An 18308-nucleotide genomic window follows, 5' to 3' on the forward strand; every position below is an offset into this window, starting at 1 on the left:
AAAGTTGTACGACTAAATGAAAGGTGGTTTGGGCAGATGGTGATATTCCAGCTCCTAAATCTCTACTTTAACAGCCATAAATACACAATACATCTAAAATAGGTGAAACATTTCTTTGTCTCCCTTTTATTCCAGCTTTGTAGCATTTGCGTATTTATTTTCCGAGATCTGTTTTCCATCATTAGGATGTGATAGGTGTGGAGCAGCTGTTCTGCTGAAGAAGAGTAGGAATATGTGAAAACATCAGTTAAGTACAGGGTTTGTGAGCTTCTCATCATTTATTGAACTGCTGCTAAAATATTCATCCACCCTGATGGAGTGACATCCTCTTCAACAGAGCAGTGAGTCTGAATCTGTGAAATGACTTCAATAAGTTCACCTTGCTCTCTGCAATTTGAAATGAAGATGAGATTATGTAGAGAAACATCATCATTTTACAGTTTGGTTTTAAGGGGGTTTATTTTAGCATGTTGTAAGAAAACACTGTTCTATTTAAACAGACACGGTAGGATGTTTTTTAGGATGGAGAGAGGAGAAAGATCTGGTATAAAGATTCAAACAAATACTATTAAAAAAGATTATTAGTTATAGCTTATAAGTTTAAGGAGAGCTGGGCTGAAGATGATGTTTTATTGGCAGTGACCAGACTGGACTGGATTACTAATGACCAAGTCAGAGGAACAGCAGGGGTTAAACTGATTGATAAAGTTAGAGAGATAAGGTAAAGAAAGTTAGATGAGGGTGATCCCGGGTGAAAACTGAAGGAAGCAGCTGGTTACAAAGAAGGCAGAAAGAAGATGAAGATATATTTTTAAAAAAGAATAATAAAACAGTCAGACACAAGAAAGAGAGTAAGTTTAAGTTTTAAGTTTTAAGAGTGATAAAAACACATGTGGTCTATAGACTAGGATTGATTTTTAATAAAAACTCTTCACACTTGTGATTAATAATGTTTACATATAATGTGAAAATGTGAGGGTAGAGGCATAAATTGAAAAGTACGATGTGACAGATTCATAAATGGACTTAAAAAACTGTATTCATGAAAATATCAAAAGCTATTCCTCTGCATATCCTCTTTTTAAGCCTAAGCACTTCTGCAAGCGGCGTTTCCATCAAAGCATTCTTTCTTTGTAGAATTTTGAAAAGAAAAAGTCGAACCTGCTTTTTTCCCCTCATAGGTACTGAAAGTTAGGTTCCTTTTAAATTCTTTTTTTTTCTAATATAAATGTTTGAGGATAAAAAAAAAAAAACCTTGTTGAATAACACGTACCACGTTGAATAACACGTTGCTTGTCAAAGATAAAATCCAGTTGAGGCTAGCTAAAGACCAATCATGATTTTTCATAATTAATCATAATTAATCATTCGTAAATATGACCCAGAAATGCCATATTTCTGCAACAGAAAGAGGAAATGTTTGTGTTTCACACCTGTCCAAATGGTGGAAGTATTAACATGTCAATAACAACAGGATAGAAAGATAGATGTGCACTAGTGGTGGCTTAGTGGTTAAGGAGGCAGGGGTCTGGAAGGTTTAAGGTTCAAGTCCACCTGCTGCCAAGTTACCACTGAGGTGATCTGAGCGTGGTACCGTCCCTTAAAGCTGCCCACTGCTCACTTTGGTGATGGGTTAAAAACAGAGGTCACATTTGGTTGTGTGCAGTGGTGAGCTGTGTCACAATGACCAGTAGTTCACTTTCCTTTCCTATTGATAACTCTAAATTTAGACTCAGAGTTGGTGGATTTTAGTCACCACTGTGTGTCTGGACAGTGGCTTCTAGAACACGTTGAGAGTTGCCTTCAAGTCTTCAGTGATTGGACTCAACCATATTGATCAGTCTACAGTCATGGTCCAGTCCATGTGAGAACTGTGTCAGGCGGCTTGTCAGCTGTAAACTGACTTACTGCCCTGTGTTAGATGAGGTTGACCTGACACAAACCTCCAGACACACTGGCCGTCCTCATGGATCAAAAACTGTCCTGCAGTTTTGGGGGAAATCATTTGTGTATCGTGGATGTGTGGATGTGTAGTGGAATTATACTGTACACAGTTCACGTCATTCTGCCCATACATTAAGATGTGTTTCAAAGTTTAATCTGAGAAAACTTTTTTAATGACCAACAACAGAAGGTCAGCTCACATATAGACATTTATATTAGTCGTCAGCTCACTGGAATGTTACGGCTGTGGAACTGTATCTACAAACTGCCATCCCTGGCATTGATTCATTTCTCCACTGCTCTGACCTTTTATTGAATAAGTAAAAAAGCCACGGCAGTTATTTCGATGAGTAATTTGTACACACTGATGGAACTTAAATGCTGTCGTCTGGACATAAAACCCTAATTTACTGTTTGACTGTAGGGAATTATAGCTTTATCCAGTCACTTTACATATAAATCCTTTAAACTTCAGTTCAGTTTGTAAATACATCTATATTTCACAGTGTGTACGAGGAATCCGTGTTATCAACACTATTCATCTTCCACTTCCCATCGTTTTTGGGAGTAGTACACCGTGGAGCAGACAAATCACTTCTACTGACTTCATTTGAAGTCTGAAGCCTGTCAGTCGTGATCCCAGATCCCTGTGGTGTTTCTTATAGTCTGCAGTGTTTGTTTGAATCTTTTATCCCACCTCCCACTGGTTCAGACACCTGCTGTTTTAATTAGTTTTTAGAAGTACATAAAAAAATACTTTTTTTTTAATGGGGTTTTTGGTCATGTAAACAGTTCAGGTCACTGGCAGATCTGTTTTGTTGTAATAGTAATTCTGTTTAGCATTTAAAAGAGTAAGTCAAAAGGTTCTAAAAAACAAAAATCAGTGTGTTTATTAATAGAAATTATAAAAGTCATTTCTCATCATGTCCTCCATTCAAGTCTAAGCCATTCAGCAGGTGCAGTTTCCAACAGAGAAGGCCTTATCTGTGGTGTTCTAGCACAAGGTCAAAACCTGCTTCTTGACACCGAAGATTTAGATTTATTTAGAAAATGTAATAAAATTGGATGCTTGTTAGATTTTAAAATTCATAAAACCTGATCAAGTAAAACGACTTAACCATAGACATTGACAAACATAAACTGAGGACATTTTTGTTGCTGCAGAACGTAAACCCACATGAAGGACAAAACTGAGGACATTTTTGTTGAAACGATTCCTAAAGGCACTGCAGAACGTAAACCCACATGAAGGACATGATGTAACACACAACAACGGTGTAAGCCAGTGGTCAGGATCTACAGGTGGACCACAATGGGATCACAATTAAAATAAACCAAAAATATCAGTATAATTCTGTGGTATAGTAGTGACCAAAGACTGTGAGAATTAAACCATATAATGCCTTACAGCTATATTTACTTCATCAAGTATGTTCAGCTTATGGGAGCTAATATATATTTGACATTTTCAATGTTGGTTGATCACTTAAGCTTGCTCTTTTGAATAGTTGTCTCCAAGCCATAAAAGTGTGGGCGCCCCTGGTTTAAGCAGAGAGAAATAACAGTTTGGTGGAGCTTTCTTCCTTAATAGTTTTGTTGACAGAGCACAGTGATGGGAAGAACTGGGGAAAATGAAGGAAACTGTGAAATTGGATGGGTAGGTTGGTGGAAAGGATAACAACCTTCAAGGTTTAAAAGTTTTCCAATCCATGAGAGGTAGTTGCTGACAGGAATGACACGACATCTTTGCCCTCATGAAAGGCTGGAGTGACTCATGCCTGTTATTTAAATTGATATCCAGTCATCTCCTCAATCACAGGTGATTTAAAGAGAGGTAGATAGGAAATGGAGACAAATATATGAAAAAGACAAGGACTGCTAAGAGCAGGGCTATCACTGAGCCGCAGGATTCTCATTAACCAACAGTGGATCCTGTGTTCGGCAGAGCGAGACACTTCCCAAAGGAAATGCAGATTTTACAGATGGCAAACGTTAAAGCAGCATTGGATCATGCCTTGTTACATTGCAGACCTGCTTGTGTCAAACCACACTTTCTGCCATGATGGCTGTCTTCCTGTTTTCTTCTTCCACCTTCAGCATCATTACCATATCTTTGTAGTTGATTTCAAGAGACTCTCAGGCTTCCCTGTCTCCCCTGAAAGAACGTACTTTTGAAAAATAGATTACACTAACGCATGAAAAGGATGTTTTATGTTCCGGTTGATAGTGGAATTTGCCTGGGAATTCAGAAACCATACTTTGTTCATCTGTGAGTGAGTGTGTGTGTGTGTGTGCGTGTCAGTTGTATGCAGATTTCAATCTTCCGTGCCGACTTGTGTGTTTCCCTCTGGGTCAGTAAAGCAGAAAGGATGCTGGGAGAGTGTGACACCCGTTCCAGCTTCAGGAGGATTGATGTGACAATTTCACGCCTTAAACCTGCACACACACATTCACCCACCCCACTCAGGCAATCAGGTGCAGCAAACTGAAGCGACGGTGTCATCTTGCAAACATTGTCACACATACAACCCCGCAAATGCACACACCCGTGGGCTTGTGCACACTCAGATAAGCAAAATGTCAGTGCGACGTGGAAATAGAATTATTATCAAAACCAAGCTCCTCTGTGTCGGCCCGTCTCTTCTCCTTTGTTCTGGTCTCCTCCTCTGTGAAGCCGAGCAGACGCTGCCTGTGTGATTAATCCCTGGCCTTTCAGCTGGACAGAGGAGATACTGAACCAAACAATACGTTGGACAATGCTTGATGTGGTTGTTGTCTCGGTCTGTTTGTGGGATGAGCAGAAGAGGGAAGGTGGTGTCTCCATCCACCGTAGGCTGTCATCTGTTCTCAGAAATGTATTGGACGTCATTCAGATGTATGACCACAGCATCTCCACTGAGGGTTAGGGTTAAGTCTGGGTTAAGTTAGGGTTAAGTCTGTTGCTGTGTTATGTCACTGGTCTGATCAGCTCCTGGTCAGGTTTATAAACAGCCTCTACAAGCACATTATTCAAGTAGCAAGTGGACCATGAAAAAATACAGTTTTGTGTTGTTGTATTGTCATGTGACAAAGTCAGGGCCCGGGGGCCAAATATGACCCGCCAGGTCATTTTGTAAGGCCCACAGGAGCTTGAAAAGCATTTAGTAAAGTCCATGCAGCAGAGGTTCTTAACCTGGTAAATTAGTTTTTTTATTACACAGCAATGAACAACATTTGTTACCACCAGGTCTAGAATCTTGGACTGTTATTATTTTGAGTTTGGAGTATGGATAAACCACCAGGTCTAGAATCTGGGACTGTGATTATTTTGAGTTTGGAGTATGGATAAAGCATTTTTGGATCAGCCGGTGTGTTTATTAAAAGTCTGTTTGCTCACCAAAAATGAACTGTGATTAATATACATTAAAAATGAATGATAGTTAATTGTAATTAATTAAAAGTAATCCACAGCAACCCTGTGATTAATCTGATGAAAAAAGATTGAATTGTTTCACAGCACTAGCAGAATCTCTAACCTTATGTCAACAAATGCTTTGGTTTTTGAGCATGGAATCCCCCAGGATTCCATTTGCTTCTTTTACTGATATGTGAGGAGGCCCTCTGCTGGAGGATGCTGCAACTGCTTAAGAATGTGCAACAGAATGACGGTTGAATTCAGATTGACGGAAACGTAGGAATGAATTCACATAGTGTTGGAACATGTTTTTGTTTGTTTTTTTCCGTGTGTAATGTAACAGGTGATTCATTTTGTGTTTCTGTTTTCCCTCGGAGCTCGGAGTGACTGATCCAACCCAGGAGTTATTAATGTGCCTTACCCCAAACAGCATCAGCCAGTCCGCCTGTTACTGTGTAGCCTTTCAGATATGGTGAAGATTTTGTGGACAGAAATCACTCGCTCTGTTCCACACTGCCACCAGATGCAATAACCATCAGATAACTCAGCTGCGTCCTGGAGAGTGTTGTCCAATTTCCAGTCCAAATGCAATTATAAAGTCATTGTTGGACCTTGGTCATTATGAAGTGGTTTTGAGACCCTCCAGTGGCTCATCAGTAATAAGTGGCTGCTGTTGATTTAGTGTCCCGTGACCTATCAAAGTCTGACAAACGGCAGCATCTGAGAAATAACTCCTGTTGATTAAAAGTTGACAAAGGCGGGGGATTTCCAGGAGAGAGATGTTTCAGAGGACTGGTCCTCAAGGCACAGGAGTGTGTAAGACCTTTCGGCTCAGGGACCAGGTGGACCATTGTGTCAGTCAGACAGCCATTACTCACCGTTGTCTCTTCACGCTGTAAGTGACAGCTCGGTGTAGCAGAAAGGCCTGGCTCTGCTGTATTGTCTCCTCTGCTCTCTGGCTGGATGCCCAGGTCCATACTACATCAAATCACCACTGTTGATCCTTTGGCATCTTGTTAATGGGATTTTACTCACTGGAAATATTGCTACAGAATAACATTAATATGTAAACGTCCCGTGTGCGTCATATAGGAGGGTTCACTGGAGGAGTTAGTAGTACAGAGTCACCATAAGCATATTGGGGAAGTTGTAATTGCTTTAAAATAAAAAACAAATGTTTTGTGGCTTCAGAGTCAGCCATTTGTAAGGACTGGGCTTCAGACACAAGCCAGCGGGGGCAGTTGTTTTGCATTTTTAAGTGGACAATTACTATGCAAATTGTGACAAAGCCACAGTTTTTCACAGCACAGAAGGAGAAGAGGAAACAGAAAAATACTCTCTCCTTATTTTTAAAATGATCCCAGTAACAGGCACAAAATATTTAAGTCTAATATTATTTAAAGAGAATGACAAAAACATAAATGATAAAATAGTCTCTCTCTTTTTCCCATTGTAATTTAGCAGTGTGTTGAAAAGTATCAAAACTACACCGTCAGCCCTTGATTTTCCTTTTTTTATTCAAACTGATGAACATGAACTTTTGCAAAAGTAAGTTAAATTGAGTTAAAAAGGCTTCAAAAGTGCAATAATGGTAAAATGTTTTTACATTCAAATTCTTGCTGCGCATATAAAAAGTCATTATACATTCAGTAGAAGAATTGGTTTTTTAACATTAATACATTTACTGTGTCTAATCTTGATAAAGTATTTAAATCCTGTTTTTCCTCACACTCTGTTGTTGTTAAAACATTATAAATTTCACCCCAGTGCGTGTCTTCCTCTGGGGCATTTAGCTGTGTTTAGCTCTAAGTGAGGCGGGCTTGTCGCCAGACAAATTTTACAGTGTGTTATTTTTTTTTATTATCCTAATCTAGGTCAAACCAAGCTACATGGACCACCTACCCACACTCCGCGCCTGTTAATTGAACTAGTCAGGATGTTCACTATCTGGGTTAACATGAGCGATCACATGCTGCTGTTAAAGATGAGTGGAGCGATAAGACATTTTACACCCACCCACCAGTGCAGCCCGGTTATTATTACGGCTCCACCAAGTCACTCTGCTGCTCTCTACAAAATACGCAATCTACATTCTAATTTAATGTTATCTCCAGCTGAAGCTTCGGCATGAAAAATAACTGAGCTGCAGATTTCATCCCTGTGTAATGATGTATTTTTAATATTAGACTCAGTCTGGGACAGATCTTGTGTTTCAGATGAGCAGTGGGAGAAAATAATAGAATTATAGAGAGCGAGGTGTTGAAGCAGCAGCCCAAAGTCTTACACTGTAATTTCACTCACATGCCCGAGTGCTTACTCCCATTTCACCCCTGCCCCTTTAGGTCCCACCCCTCTTATTGCATGCTTATCTACAGAGGCAACTGTGCCGATGTTGGTTTAGGGATACCTAGCATTAAAAAAAACAGATATTTCAGTGAAACACTCTTCAAAGAGGATGAGGAGTTGAGCTGTGGAGAAGTCAGTATGACTTTGTTGACATTGGACTAAAGGGACTTTTTCAGTCATGACATTTGTCATAAAAGAAACACGAGGTGAAGAAACTTACTGTTGTAGTTTGAAACGTGCAGAGTTGATCGTCATGACTCTCTCTCTGTAGTTCATAGACATTCCCTTCTTTACCCCAGTGTGTCTGATGTAGGTTTTAAGGTTATTCAGCTTTACCTCAGGGCCCCTCTTTGGCCATCAGAAGACTGTGTTACTGAAATGTTTTTGCTATCAGAGAGACAGAAAGTGGTCCTTCTGGGCAGACGAATACAAAACCCAAGTGTCTGAATCAAGCGTGCTTTGTGTTCAAGAGTTTTGCAGAGCTTAAAAAACATTGGAGAAAAGGATACTGGAACACAGTTCTAGCAAACAATGGAGCAGAAATGCAGAAAAAGGCACTCGCCCATAAAATAGCTTAATGAACCGCATTCCAATTATTTTTAAAGAACATGGATCTGGGCATAATTTGGGTTTAAAATGGTATTTTAATCTCAACACTTCCAATGTTTTCCTCAATATTTTCAAATCAAATGAAATTTTGTATGATGTCTATTGTCAAGCAGAAGATAAACTGCAACCCATTTTGTGCTCAGGGGCGCGCAGGTCTTAAAATGTGGCCATGGACATTGGACCGCAGCAGAAATCAATTGTATGCTACACCAACAAGAACAGGTTGTAACGTCTGTGGCATGTTATCAATATGTGCATAAATTGGAGGTTGCATGGTGCAGGCTCTTTGTGTGCACAGACCCTCTCACAGCTACCAGCAAATCTTCTCCTCCAGAGCTAAGGTCAAGACGCGAACATGCTCCTAATGACAATACAAATTAAACGGTGTAATGAGGGCGAGCGCCGTGTCCACCATCTGGGTGTTAATGTGTTACGAAGGCTGCGTCGACACATTTGCTCCAAACAAGTCATAATTGCAGGATTTTCCATAGTTAAATCACAGGTAATCTTTCAAATAATTTGACCTCCAAATGTTACATAAGAGGAGAGTTTAGTACATTTTGGACAAATGGGTTTTTCTGTTCTTTTTTTCATTGGAGCAATCCACAATGTGGACAAACATATGATCCAGAATGTTCTCCAGAACAACTGTTGACTGGAATAACAAGTGATGGAAAGTTATAATCATTTTGAAGGTAGAGTCATCTGGGTTTCCCTCAGGGTTCCTGAAGGGTGGAAATATATGTATTTAAGAACATGCCAACCCAACATTCGTTGTTACATTTAGTATATCTGTTAATGTAAATGTACAATGCCATGTGCTGCGCCAGAGTAGATGCAGTATTAACACAAAAACAGTGTGAATCTACCCTGTGCAGCAGGGTTATTTTATGATAGGCTGACATGTCCTCCCCTGAGAGACTGCTCTGAAAAACAAAACAGGTTGCCATGGGAACAGCTGGGGCTAAAGGAGGAGGGTGTGACTGTGTTGTTGTGCTCAAGGTGGTGAGATGGACATTGGCAGACATTACAGCGGGTAGCGGGCTGAGTGTTCGGCGCTCCTGTGCCATTTGTGCTGCTCACCAAGTCCTCACTCCTCTCCCCTCTCCGTCTCCCGTGTTGCTCTCTTGTTGTGGTCCTGAAGTGAGTGGGAGTCTGCGAGGAGAACAAACGCTGAATGTCAATGAGAAGGCTGAGAGGAAACTCATTTTCTCGATCTGTCTCTCTCTGATGGGGCTTCTATTCTTTATTTACTAACCTCATAGCTCAGCTCACTGCGGTTATTACACAACACACTTCCTTTTCATTGATGTGGAAATGTCGCTAAGGGAATATAATTAGCTCATCAGATAAAATCTGTTTAACAAAGTGTCTTTATATTCTATGAAATGCAATTAATTAAAGCTCCATTTAAAGCTGGTGGCATTTAATAGCAGTCAGTGGTTTCCCTGCAGTGTTATCTCAGAATTTCAGATGTGTGATTCTTTATTTGTTTTTTTTTTTACGGCTAACAAAAAGGAACAAAGTGTGAAAATGTGTTCAGTTTGTTTTTAGTAGTTAGCTGTTTGCCTTTATATAATGCTTGTTTACAGTGTACAGAGTGTAATTGTCCTTAACTGTTTGTTTAAAATATTTTATAACCTATTGGGTTTATAAAACAAAGGACATTATACATTATAAATATAATATTTAGTGTTAAATAACTAACAACTCAAACTAAACTAAAACCAGAGGAAAATCCAAATACACATAGTTAAGAGACTTTTGACATATTAACAACTTTAATATGTATTTTTTATAACATATAAGTATATCTAATAACAATTTACATCACTATTTTTCACAATGTAACCTAAATAGTTTGACTGCTACCATTAAGGGACAAAGACGTCTTGTGGACATGGTCACATGGAGTCACTGACATGAATGAATTAGTTCAATTTAACATTGGTCAACCGTTACTCAACCGATTCTGGGTCAGTATTGATAGATCAATACCACGTAATCAATACTCCCATCACTAGACAGAACATATTATTGGACGACCATAGGCCACGTGAGTAAAATATCACAATAAATTATTTCTAAAACTGCAAAACAACTATTGAGTTTAAAAAAGAAAACTCATTTCATTGTCATGTTTGCGCGTTTCCAGTTCTGGCCACCAAGAGATAGATGGAAACACTTTAAAAGAACTCTGAAATGCTGTTAGAGTTGGTCTGGTACTTCGTTTCTTTCTCTGTGGTTCTTGGCTGCTGTCATCAGTCTTGTCCTCTGTACCAGAGAGACATTAGTATTCCCCAGACCCAGACTCTGACTGGACCATCTGCTGCTTTTGGACCGCTCATCTTGCCCCCAGTTCCCTTTTCCTCTGTTACACCGACACAGAGAGGACCAGAGATTTAAATACATGCAAGCGGCCAATAATGGAAGTGTCTAAACCTTAACGTCACTGCAGCTGAAGTGCATTGTGGTAGTCGTGAATCGCTATGTCCATGGAGACAGTCCTGCACAAGGGATCCTAATACTGTAGCAAACTTTGATGATGCAGGCAGGCTGATGTGCTGCCAGCGTGTGTGTGAGAACTGTGCGTCAAGCCTTTTAGCAACAGAGCCTGTGCTCAATCAAATCAGTGTGTGTTGCTGGTGTGTGTGTGAGTGAGAGAGAGAAAGAGAGAGAGAGGCTGTCTTTATAAAGCGCTAATTAGCCAGTGTAATCTGGTGATGCAAAGTGTTTGTATGAAAGGCCAAACGAAGTGAAAGTTTGTATCTTATAAATTCTACTTACATTCATTCGGAGGTGTGTGGCTGGCACTGTTTTTGTTTTGTCTAGAATAAATGATGTCGCCACAAATGTAAGCAAGACAAAACACTGGAAATTGGGTTTGAGAAATGCTGGATTTTCCATTTTAAATGTCACAAAATATGTACATGATAAAAACAAGCTTGGCAGCACTCGGCCTGCGGTGTAGGTCAACAAAGACAGGGGTCAGAGGGTATCTGATCCCGGGGGAGGCAGTTACCCATAGTTACCAGTCCACAACCTCGGCTCAGGAGAATTAAAAGAGGTGGGGCCTGTGCTCCACAGGAGGATGCTGCACTATAATGTGGAGAAAAATAGAGGGTGGAGTCAGGAAGGCGCTTCATGTGAAGCAGCTGGTGGGGGAAGGGAGGAGCATGGGAGGGAGTCAGGAAGGGAGGGACGCAGGGAGGCCGTTGTGAGAGCAGATCCCAGTTCTATTGTATACTTCAGCCCAGCCCAGGACCTGAGGTAAGAGATGGAGTTTTGGAGAATATGTTTAATTATTTATTGTTAACAGTTGGGACTCAGTGTTGTTGTAGTAATTCATATTTAGTCAAATGTTCTAATTAGTTTTGTATAAATTGTTTGGTTTCATTGTGATATATTTCAGGACAAATCTATTAAACACAGACATTTAAATGTTGCGTGACTCTCAGATATACTAACACACAAACATTGATTTTTGACAGGATATTATATATACATATATATGTTTTTGATTTAAGGTGGTATTTAACAAATAGGCACCTTTTTTATTCCTTACGTGTCAGCTCATGTGATTCTCTTACCTGCTTGGCTTATACCTGATGGACACATTTGAGTAAAGAGGAAGTAAAGGGAGAGAAAACAGCAACAGGATTCCTGTGGGGCATAGTAACTCAGATCAAGTGATGACAAGAAACACCTGAGCGGAAAATACACAACACACCCTCTGCTGCTGCCGTCTGTTGTGGGACTGATACAGTAATCCTTTTGTGTGTGTATTTGTCGACTTTGTGATTGTATTTCTTATATGTAATTTAAGTGCAGGTGTATTAATATTGTAATGACCTGGGGCTAATGATAGATCACTCTGAATACAGGCTTGTCGTACAACTGCAGTGTTGAAAGACAAACTAAACTAATTGGAATGTTTGAAATGTTACAATCAACAATTCACTGCCATTTTTGCTAGATTTCTTTTTGCTACAGTTAACGACTTCTGAAACACTACTGCATTACAGCAGATTGTGCTGTCGTGTCACTCAAAAAGTCTGTCAATTGCTAACAAACCTATGCATTAGTCATTAGTCAAACCTGCAGCCAGAAATGTGGTTAGGCCTTCCTGCTGTCCGGTTTGTCCTAGGACAGTTACAGCATCACTGGCATTACAACATCATTAGTTTAAAGCTTGGCTGCAGGTTAGAAGTCACTTTTAATCATTTTGGTGCCATATTTGCGGTCCAATCCAATGACCTTTAGAAGTCTGTAGGTATCTATCAATAAATACTTGACAGTTAGTAGGTTAGTAAACATTGGTTTTCATCAATAGACATTACCAAGTCTTCTCCATCTGTGTGGCTCATTAATGAGTTACTATTAATGAGTTAAGTGTTCTCAAACATGCCCAAAATACCCAATTTAATGACAAAATATTACCTTAAAATTCTCCTGACCTTCATCATTAAATACTGAACTCCCATGCTTTGGCTGGGGGAGAATGCTTTTCATCCAAGTAAATGCTGTTGACACTGTAGCACTTCCCAGTTGTACTTTTGAATCTAAAACTTAAAAGCTTTCTGGCTGAAGTTCTGCAACTCATACATTTTTTGTGTGTTTTTCTCCATATTCTTCCATCCTAGAATCATCCTCTGAAAATGCATGGCCTGTAAACCAACAAGTATGGCTCACAGGAAGAGGCCGGGGGCTAGTGGAGGAACCAGCCTGGCTACTCCGGGCCCCGTCCCCTGTCCCAGCACTCGTCCTACAGAGCCACGTGACCTCAAATCTCTCCCTGCCCGGCAGCGTCCAGTTCGCTACCCCAAAGAGCCCAGGAATCTCAAACACCACCCTCCTCCTCGCTCCTGTAAGCCTCAGTATTCGTCTACAGATTCTCAAGACGAAGGACACAATCATCCGGATGTACACGTTGACACGGATGTCGAGGTGAATCGGTACAACCACCAATCAGCAGAAGCAGAAGCAGAACTGGAGGACCGGCGACCACCCACGCCACCGACACCAGAGCATGTGCATGAGCAGGTGGACTTCCATGGTGCAGCCGACAGTCTAGATGATGATTCCAGCTCGGATTATATCAACAACACCTCCGATGATGAGGACTACGATGACGGTGAGCCATCTGTGTTGAAGGCCGGGTCTTTACTGCTACTGTACTGTGGTCAGGACAGGAAAATAGAACCGATACAAAAGGTTTTGTTTGAATATATAAATATAGGAAATGCGAATGCAACAATAGAAAAACCCAGCAAACCCTAATGGTTATATGGAGAGGGGAAGGGTTGTGCTACTTTAAAGGGGTTTAAATTCCCCGTGATGTTCTTCCTGTTTCACTTCTGCCTTGCAAAATCTGAATATAAGTACAGTCCATTTTGATTAGCTGTTGCTTAGCTACCACTTTAATAGTGAAGCTTTTATCAGCCAGATGACTTTGACCTTCAGCAGTTTCTTTAGCCACTTAAATATTTGCTGCTATGACTGGAGTAGCAGCAGTGTGTGTGTGTATATATATATATATATATATATAATCTTTGGTCCTTATTTGAGGACAGTTTTCTAACATGTCCAACAATTAACTGCTGCATGAGCAGCTTCTGAGGCTTTAAGGTGAATGCTGGTGTCAGCATGCTGATAGTGACAGTGCTCCTCCACAGCTGCTTTGCCAGGACCACATTTTAGCATGTTTATCATCTTAACTTCAGCATTTAAAGGCTGATGAGTGAGGCGACCTGTTATTAATATTAGACATACTAAAGTCATAGTTTTTGTTTTTCTGATAACTGTGGCTTTCGATGTTCCAGGGTTGGCAGAGGAAGACGAGGGCGTCACATACTACATCAGGTACTGTCCTGAGGATGACAGCTACCTGGAAGGCATGGACTGCAGCAGTCAGGGCGACTGCAACCACAGCCAGAGCCACAGCCAGGGGGACTCTGAAGGCAACATGCAACCTGTTGGACCACACACTGATGAATGCACTCAACGCGTGGAAGCCTGGGCCGTGGAGGGAGAAGACGAGGGGCAGATACGGAGGGAGGAGTGGGTGGAAGATGATGAAGGAGAAAGAGCAGTGAGTGAAGAGTGGAGAGGGGAGGAAGAAGAGGTGAGGGAAGAGTGGGCGGAGGGAGATGAGAGTGTGAGAGAAGAGTGGACCGGGGACATGGAGGTCAGGCAGGAGCAGTGGGTTGGGCGTGAACAGCACAGGGTGGAGGACTGGAGCGGTGGAGAGGGGGAGGTCCGCTGTGAAGTGGTGGAGCAGGATCCAGATGAGCAGATTTACAATGGGAGACCAGAACCAATTCTGGACCATCACCACCAACACCAACACCACCAACAACCCCCGCTACAAGACAGTCTGCACAACCAGGGTGATGAGGAGGAGGAGGCTGAGAGTGAGGAGTACTGCCCTAATGAGGAGGAAGAGGAAGAAGGTGAGGAGGATGACAGACATGGAAGGGTCTACACTGGGGACTACTACGCCCCAGGGGACAATGGAAATACAGTGCGAGTCTCACCTTATCGCAGCCGAAAAGTGATAGTGGTGGAGGGAGAGACAGGGGAGGAGGCGGAGGAGGACATTGACCAGATCGTTGCTGAGATCAAGATGAGTATGAGCATGGGGAGTCTGAGCAGCAGCACGGATCAAAGTCCAGAGGAGCTGGCACAGGACCCAGCACCGAGTAATTACCCCCACCCTAAGCCGGACACAGCCTCTTACCCACCAGCCCACCACCGACACGACAGCAGACCCAAGTCTCTGAACCTGCCCTCAATGCACCATAACAACACTGACCTCCAGAGGAGCATCAAGGCACATCCACGCTCCCCTGAAGACAGGCAGCGGTGGTCACAGGAGCAGGTGAGTCCTCTCCGCTGATAAAGTTTCATTACGCAGATTTTCATTTTTACTAAGTATTTTGGAAAAGTGTACAGACTTTTTTGGTAATGGTATTTGTAGACAGAGAAACACCTCATGTGAGTGTCGGCCTCCTCTTGTTCAGCGACAAAACACACATGGTGGCCTGGTGGTTAAAGAAACCGACATGTGTTCGAAAGGTCACAGGTTTGAATCCACTAGCCACCAGGTGCCACTGAGGTGCACTGAGCATGGCACTTACCCCCACACACACTGCCCCCTGGGCATTCAGCTCAAGCTGCCCTCTGCTCACTAAGGTGATGGGTTGAGGGCAGAGGTCACTTTTCTTTGTGTGCTGTGTCACAATGACGAAAAATCACTTTCATGTACAACATGGTCAGAAATGTGCGTGCTGACCGGTCAGTATACGATCCTTGTTTTCTACTTTACCAATAGAAGCAAATAAGCCACCATTTAATTCTATTAAAGAGTTAGAATAGACTAGGAATCAAACCTTGAACGATGTTCTAAGGGAATCTTAGATTCTAGTCATGTACTACCTGGCTGGTTATTAAAGCCCTGATTCATATGGAATCATTATGTACTTTAGCACAAACACAAAACTACAGTGATGTTAATTGCAGTGGTATAATTGTTTCTATTCAGTCCAGTCAAACATGGTAGTGCATTTTAAATTCATAATGACGTTTGGAATTATTGATGTTTAACTGTTACCTCACATCGTTCTACAATTAATGTTTTATTTATAGATTATAAAACCCACTGTGGTGAGTCTGTACCATGTATAGTGTGGGCTTTTTACAAATGCATGTAATGGATGTCGGCACAGAGCACATTTGAGTGTGACCGTTATAGGCCTGTTGGAGTCAAAGACTCTAACCACAAAACACTAAAAGCAATAGGACGCTGTTTGTTGTTGGTTAATTAGTTGATGACGAGGTTAAGGTGACGACCAGTCTCTGTGTTTTACTGCTGTACACAACACCTGCAGGGAGACTGAAGCTGCTCATCCATGAAGAACAGTCAAGACCAAAAGACTAAAACTGTGAAAAAGCATGTAAATCCTTATAGAAATTGTAATTAAGTCAGACTATAATTGTACAGACTCTTTTCATGCTTTTATTTGAAGCATTGATTCACAGCACAGCAAGGATTCTGTAAAAGACCTTTGTGCTATTGAGCCAGAGACTGAGCTCCAACTGACACTGGTGATGTTACTTATTGCTACCCAGAGAATAGACGCAGCTCCGCTCCTCCTCCCTATTACACCTTCAGATGCCCTAGCTCCCTCCCCCCTCCTCCCCTCCCCCCGTCTTCCTCGCTGTCTCTGTTGGTGTCTAACCACATTGAGAGTCTCAAACACACACACACACACACACGCTGCGCTCCCTGTGGTAGGAGAGGATGGTAAAAGGAGAAACAGGAATAGTCTCCTGTGGGCATCCTGGTGACACGCACCTGCTCCACAGTGTGCATATGCGCTTGTACACCCGCAGCGTTTACCTCATTTGTAACACACAAGTGGGTCAGGACGTGCAGCCAGATTAAAGATTATGCAGAAAGCGCTGCACATGTAGACGGATCTTGGTTTTTCTTCCTCTTATCAATGGAGTGAAAATATCTGTGCAGCACTTTAACATGACCCCTGAATGAACCAGGAAAAAAATACATCCAAAAATAACAGCCGTGCCATACAGTGAGGAGCCAATCAGAGACTGCGGTGTTAAATATATACCAGCAAGCTGCAACATTATAGTGTATAACAATCTGAATATAAATGCTCTAACATCAGTAAATGTTTATATTTTGTGCAACTTCACCAGTATTTTCACAGCTAAATATTCAAATTCTATACAAAGTTATTGGACTACATTACATAAAGACGTCCTCACTCTGTCAATGTTGTATTACATCTGCATCCAATTAGAGGCTTTTTTGGGAAAGATTATTGGGAAATGCTCCCAGAGTTGGCGTAGCAGCTTAGGCTACAAAATGCAGCAGCAGGCATCCCAAAATGCACTGCATAAGTAGTTTATCCCCTGACAGCTCCATGTAGGATGCCAAGGCTCTGTAGCACCACAGAGTGCAGCCCCGTAGATGGGACATACAGTAGAGTCCTCATTTTTGTATCTTGCCTTTTCTGTGTGCAGTACCACCGCCAGCCAACAGGCTCGGTATTATATGTAAAAAGTTTAGCCTTCAGCAGAGTGATGGGTTTGTTTTAAAGACAAAATATTTGGGTTTTATCTGTTATTTGTTATAAAACTGTAAAATGTAATGTTTAGTGTTTGACTTTGGAAAGAAGACAGAAACTGTTTTGTTTTTCTGAACAGTGAGTTGTGATTTTTCAACATTTAAAATCTTTCTCTCCACATGTTCCTGTCCTCGGTGTCCACCTGTGTGCAGGTGAGCAGCAGCGGTGCAGACCTGTCCAAAAAGCAGCAGCGCTCTGACCTCAACGTTCCCCTGGAGAACAACAACGTACCTGAGGTAAGACGTTCTGTCGTTTGGATCACTAGTGAGGTGCTTTGTATTTTCCTGTCGTTTGGTCACCGGGATCACTAGTGAGGTGCTTTGTATTTTAGAGACGATATGCCGTTTTTTATGACTCTGTGTGAGAACATGTGTTTTCTAAGGCCACGAGTAAATGAGTAATTGCACCATTGATCACGTTCCACACTGAGAGCGCGATGATGGGGTGATAATTTAGTAGCATGTTTACTCGCTGTTTTATGAGAGCCATTTTTCACTGACGTGTCAGCCCTGGATGCTTCCAGTGCAGACTCCACCCTTTGTCTTTGTCCTTGAATGGAGCAGAACATATAGAAGTGTTTGAGTGGGTTTAAGAATCAAGGATGGAATCTCATTGACTGTTTTATAATTCAGATGTTGTGCTCTCAAAGTTAGATTAGTATTCAAATGGAATGAAAAACACATTGAGCAAAAAAAATGACGCAAAATGAGTTTTCAAAGAACAAAAAAAAACCATCAAGGCTTCAGAGAAGCATTTAATACAAAGAAACAAGAAAAATCAGCAATGAAAAAAAAAGCACAGATCAGAAGTCTCTCTCTTTCAGCTAATGTTATTTTTACTACACAGTTAGCGGTCATTTAATG

At 41.4% G+C, this 18308-nt stretch overlaps 1 protein-coding gene across 1 annotated transcript in view; it reads left to right on the forward strand.

Annotated features, from left to right (window-relative positions):
- apba2b (amyloid beta (A4) precursor protein-binding, family A, member 2b) overlaps positions 1 to 18308 on the forward strand; it is a 46410-nt gene that overhangs the window by 11053 nt on the left and 17049 nt on the right. The window contains exons 4-6 of the mRNA XM_017032672.2: positions 12937 to 13427; positions 14116 to 15173; positions 17598 to 17681. Coding sequence (XP_016888161.1) covers positions 12956 to 13427; positions 14116 to 15173; positions 17598 to 17681 — 1614 coding nt within the window. The 5' untranslated portion in view covers positions 12937 to 12955. The remainder of the gene's footprint in view (positions 1 to 12936; positions 13428 to 14115; positions 15174 to 17597; positions 17682 to 18308) is intronic.

Source organism: Cynoglossus semilaevis, chromosome 5 (genome assembly GCF_000523025.1).
Source record: "Cynoglossus semilaevis isolate Cse_v1.0 chromosome 5, Cse_v1.0, whole genome shotgun sequence".
Taxonomy (NCBI): Eukaryota; Metazoa; Chordata; class Actinopteri; order Pleuronectiformes; family Cynoglossidae; genus Cynoglossus; species Cynoglossus semilaevis.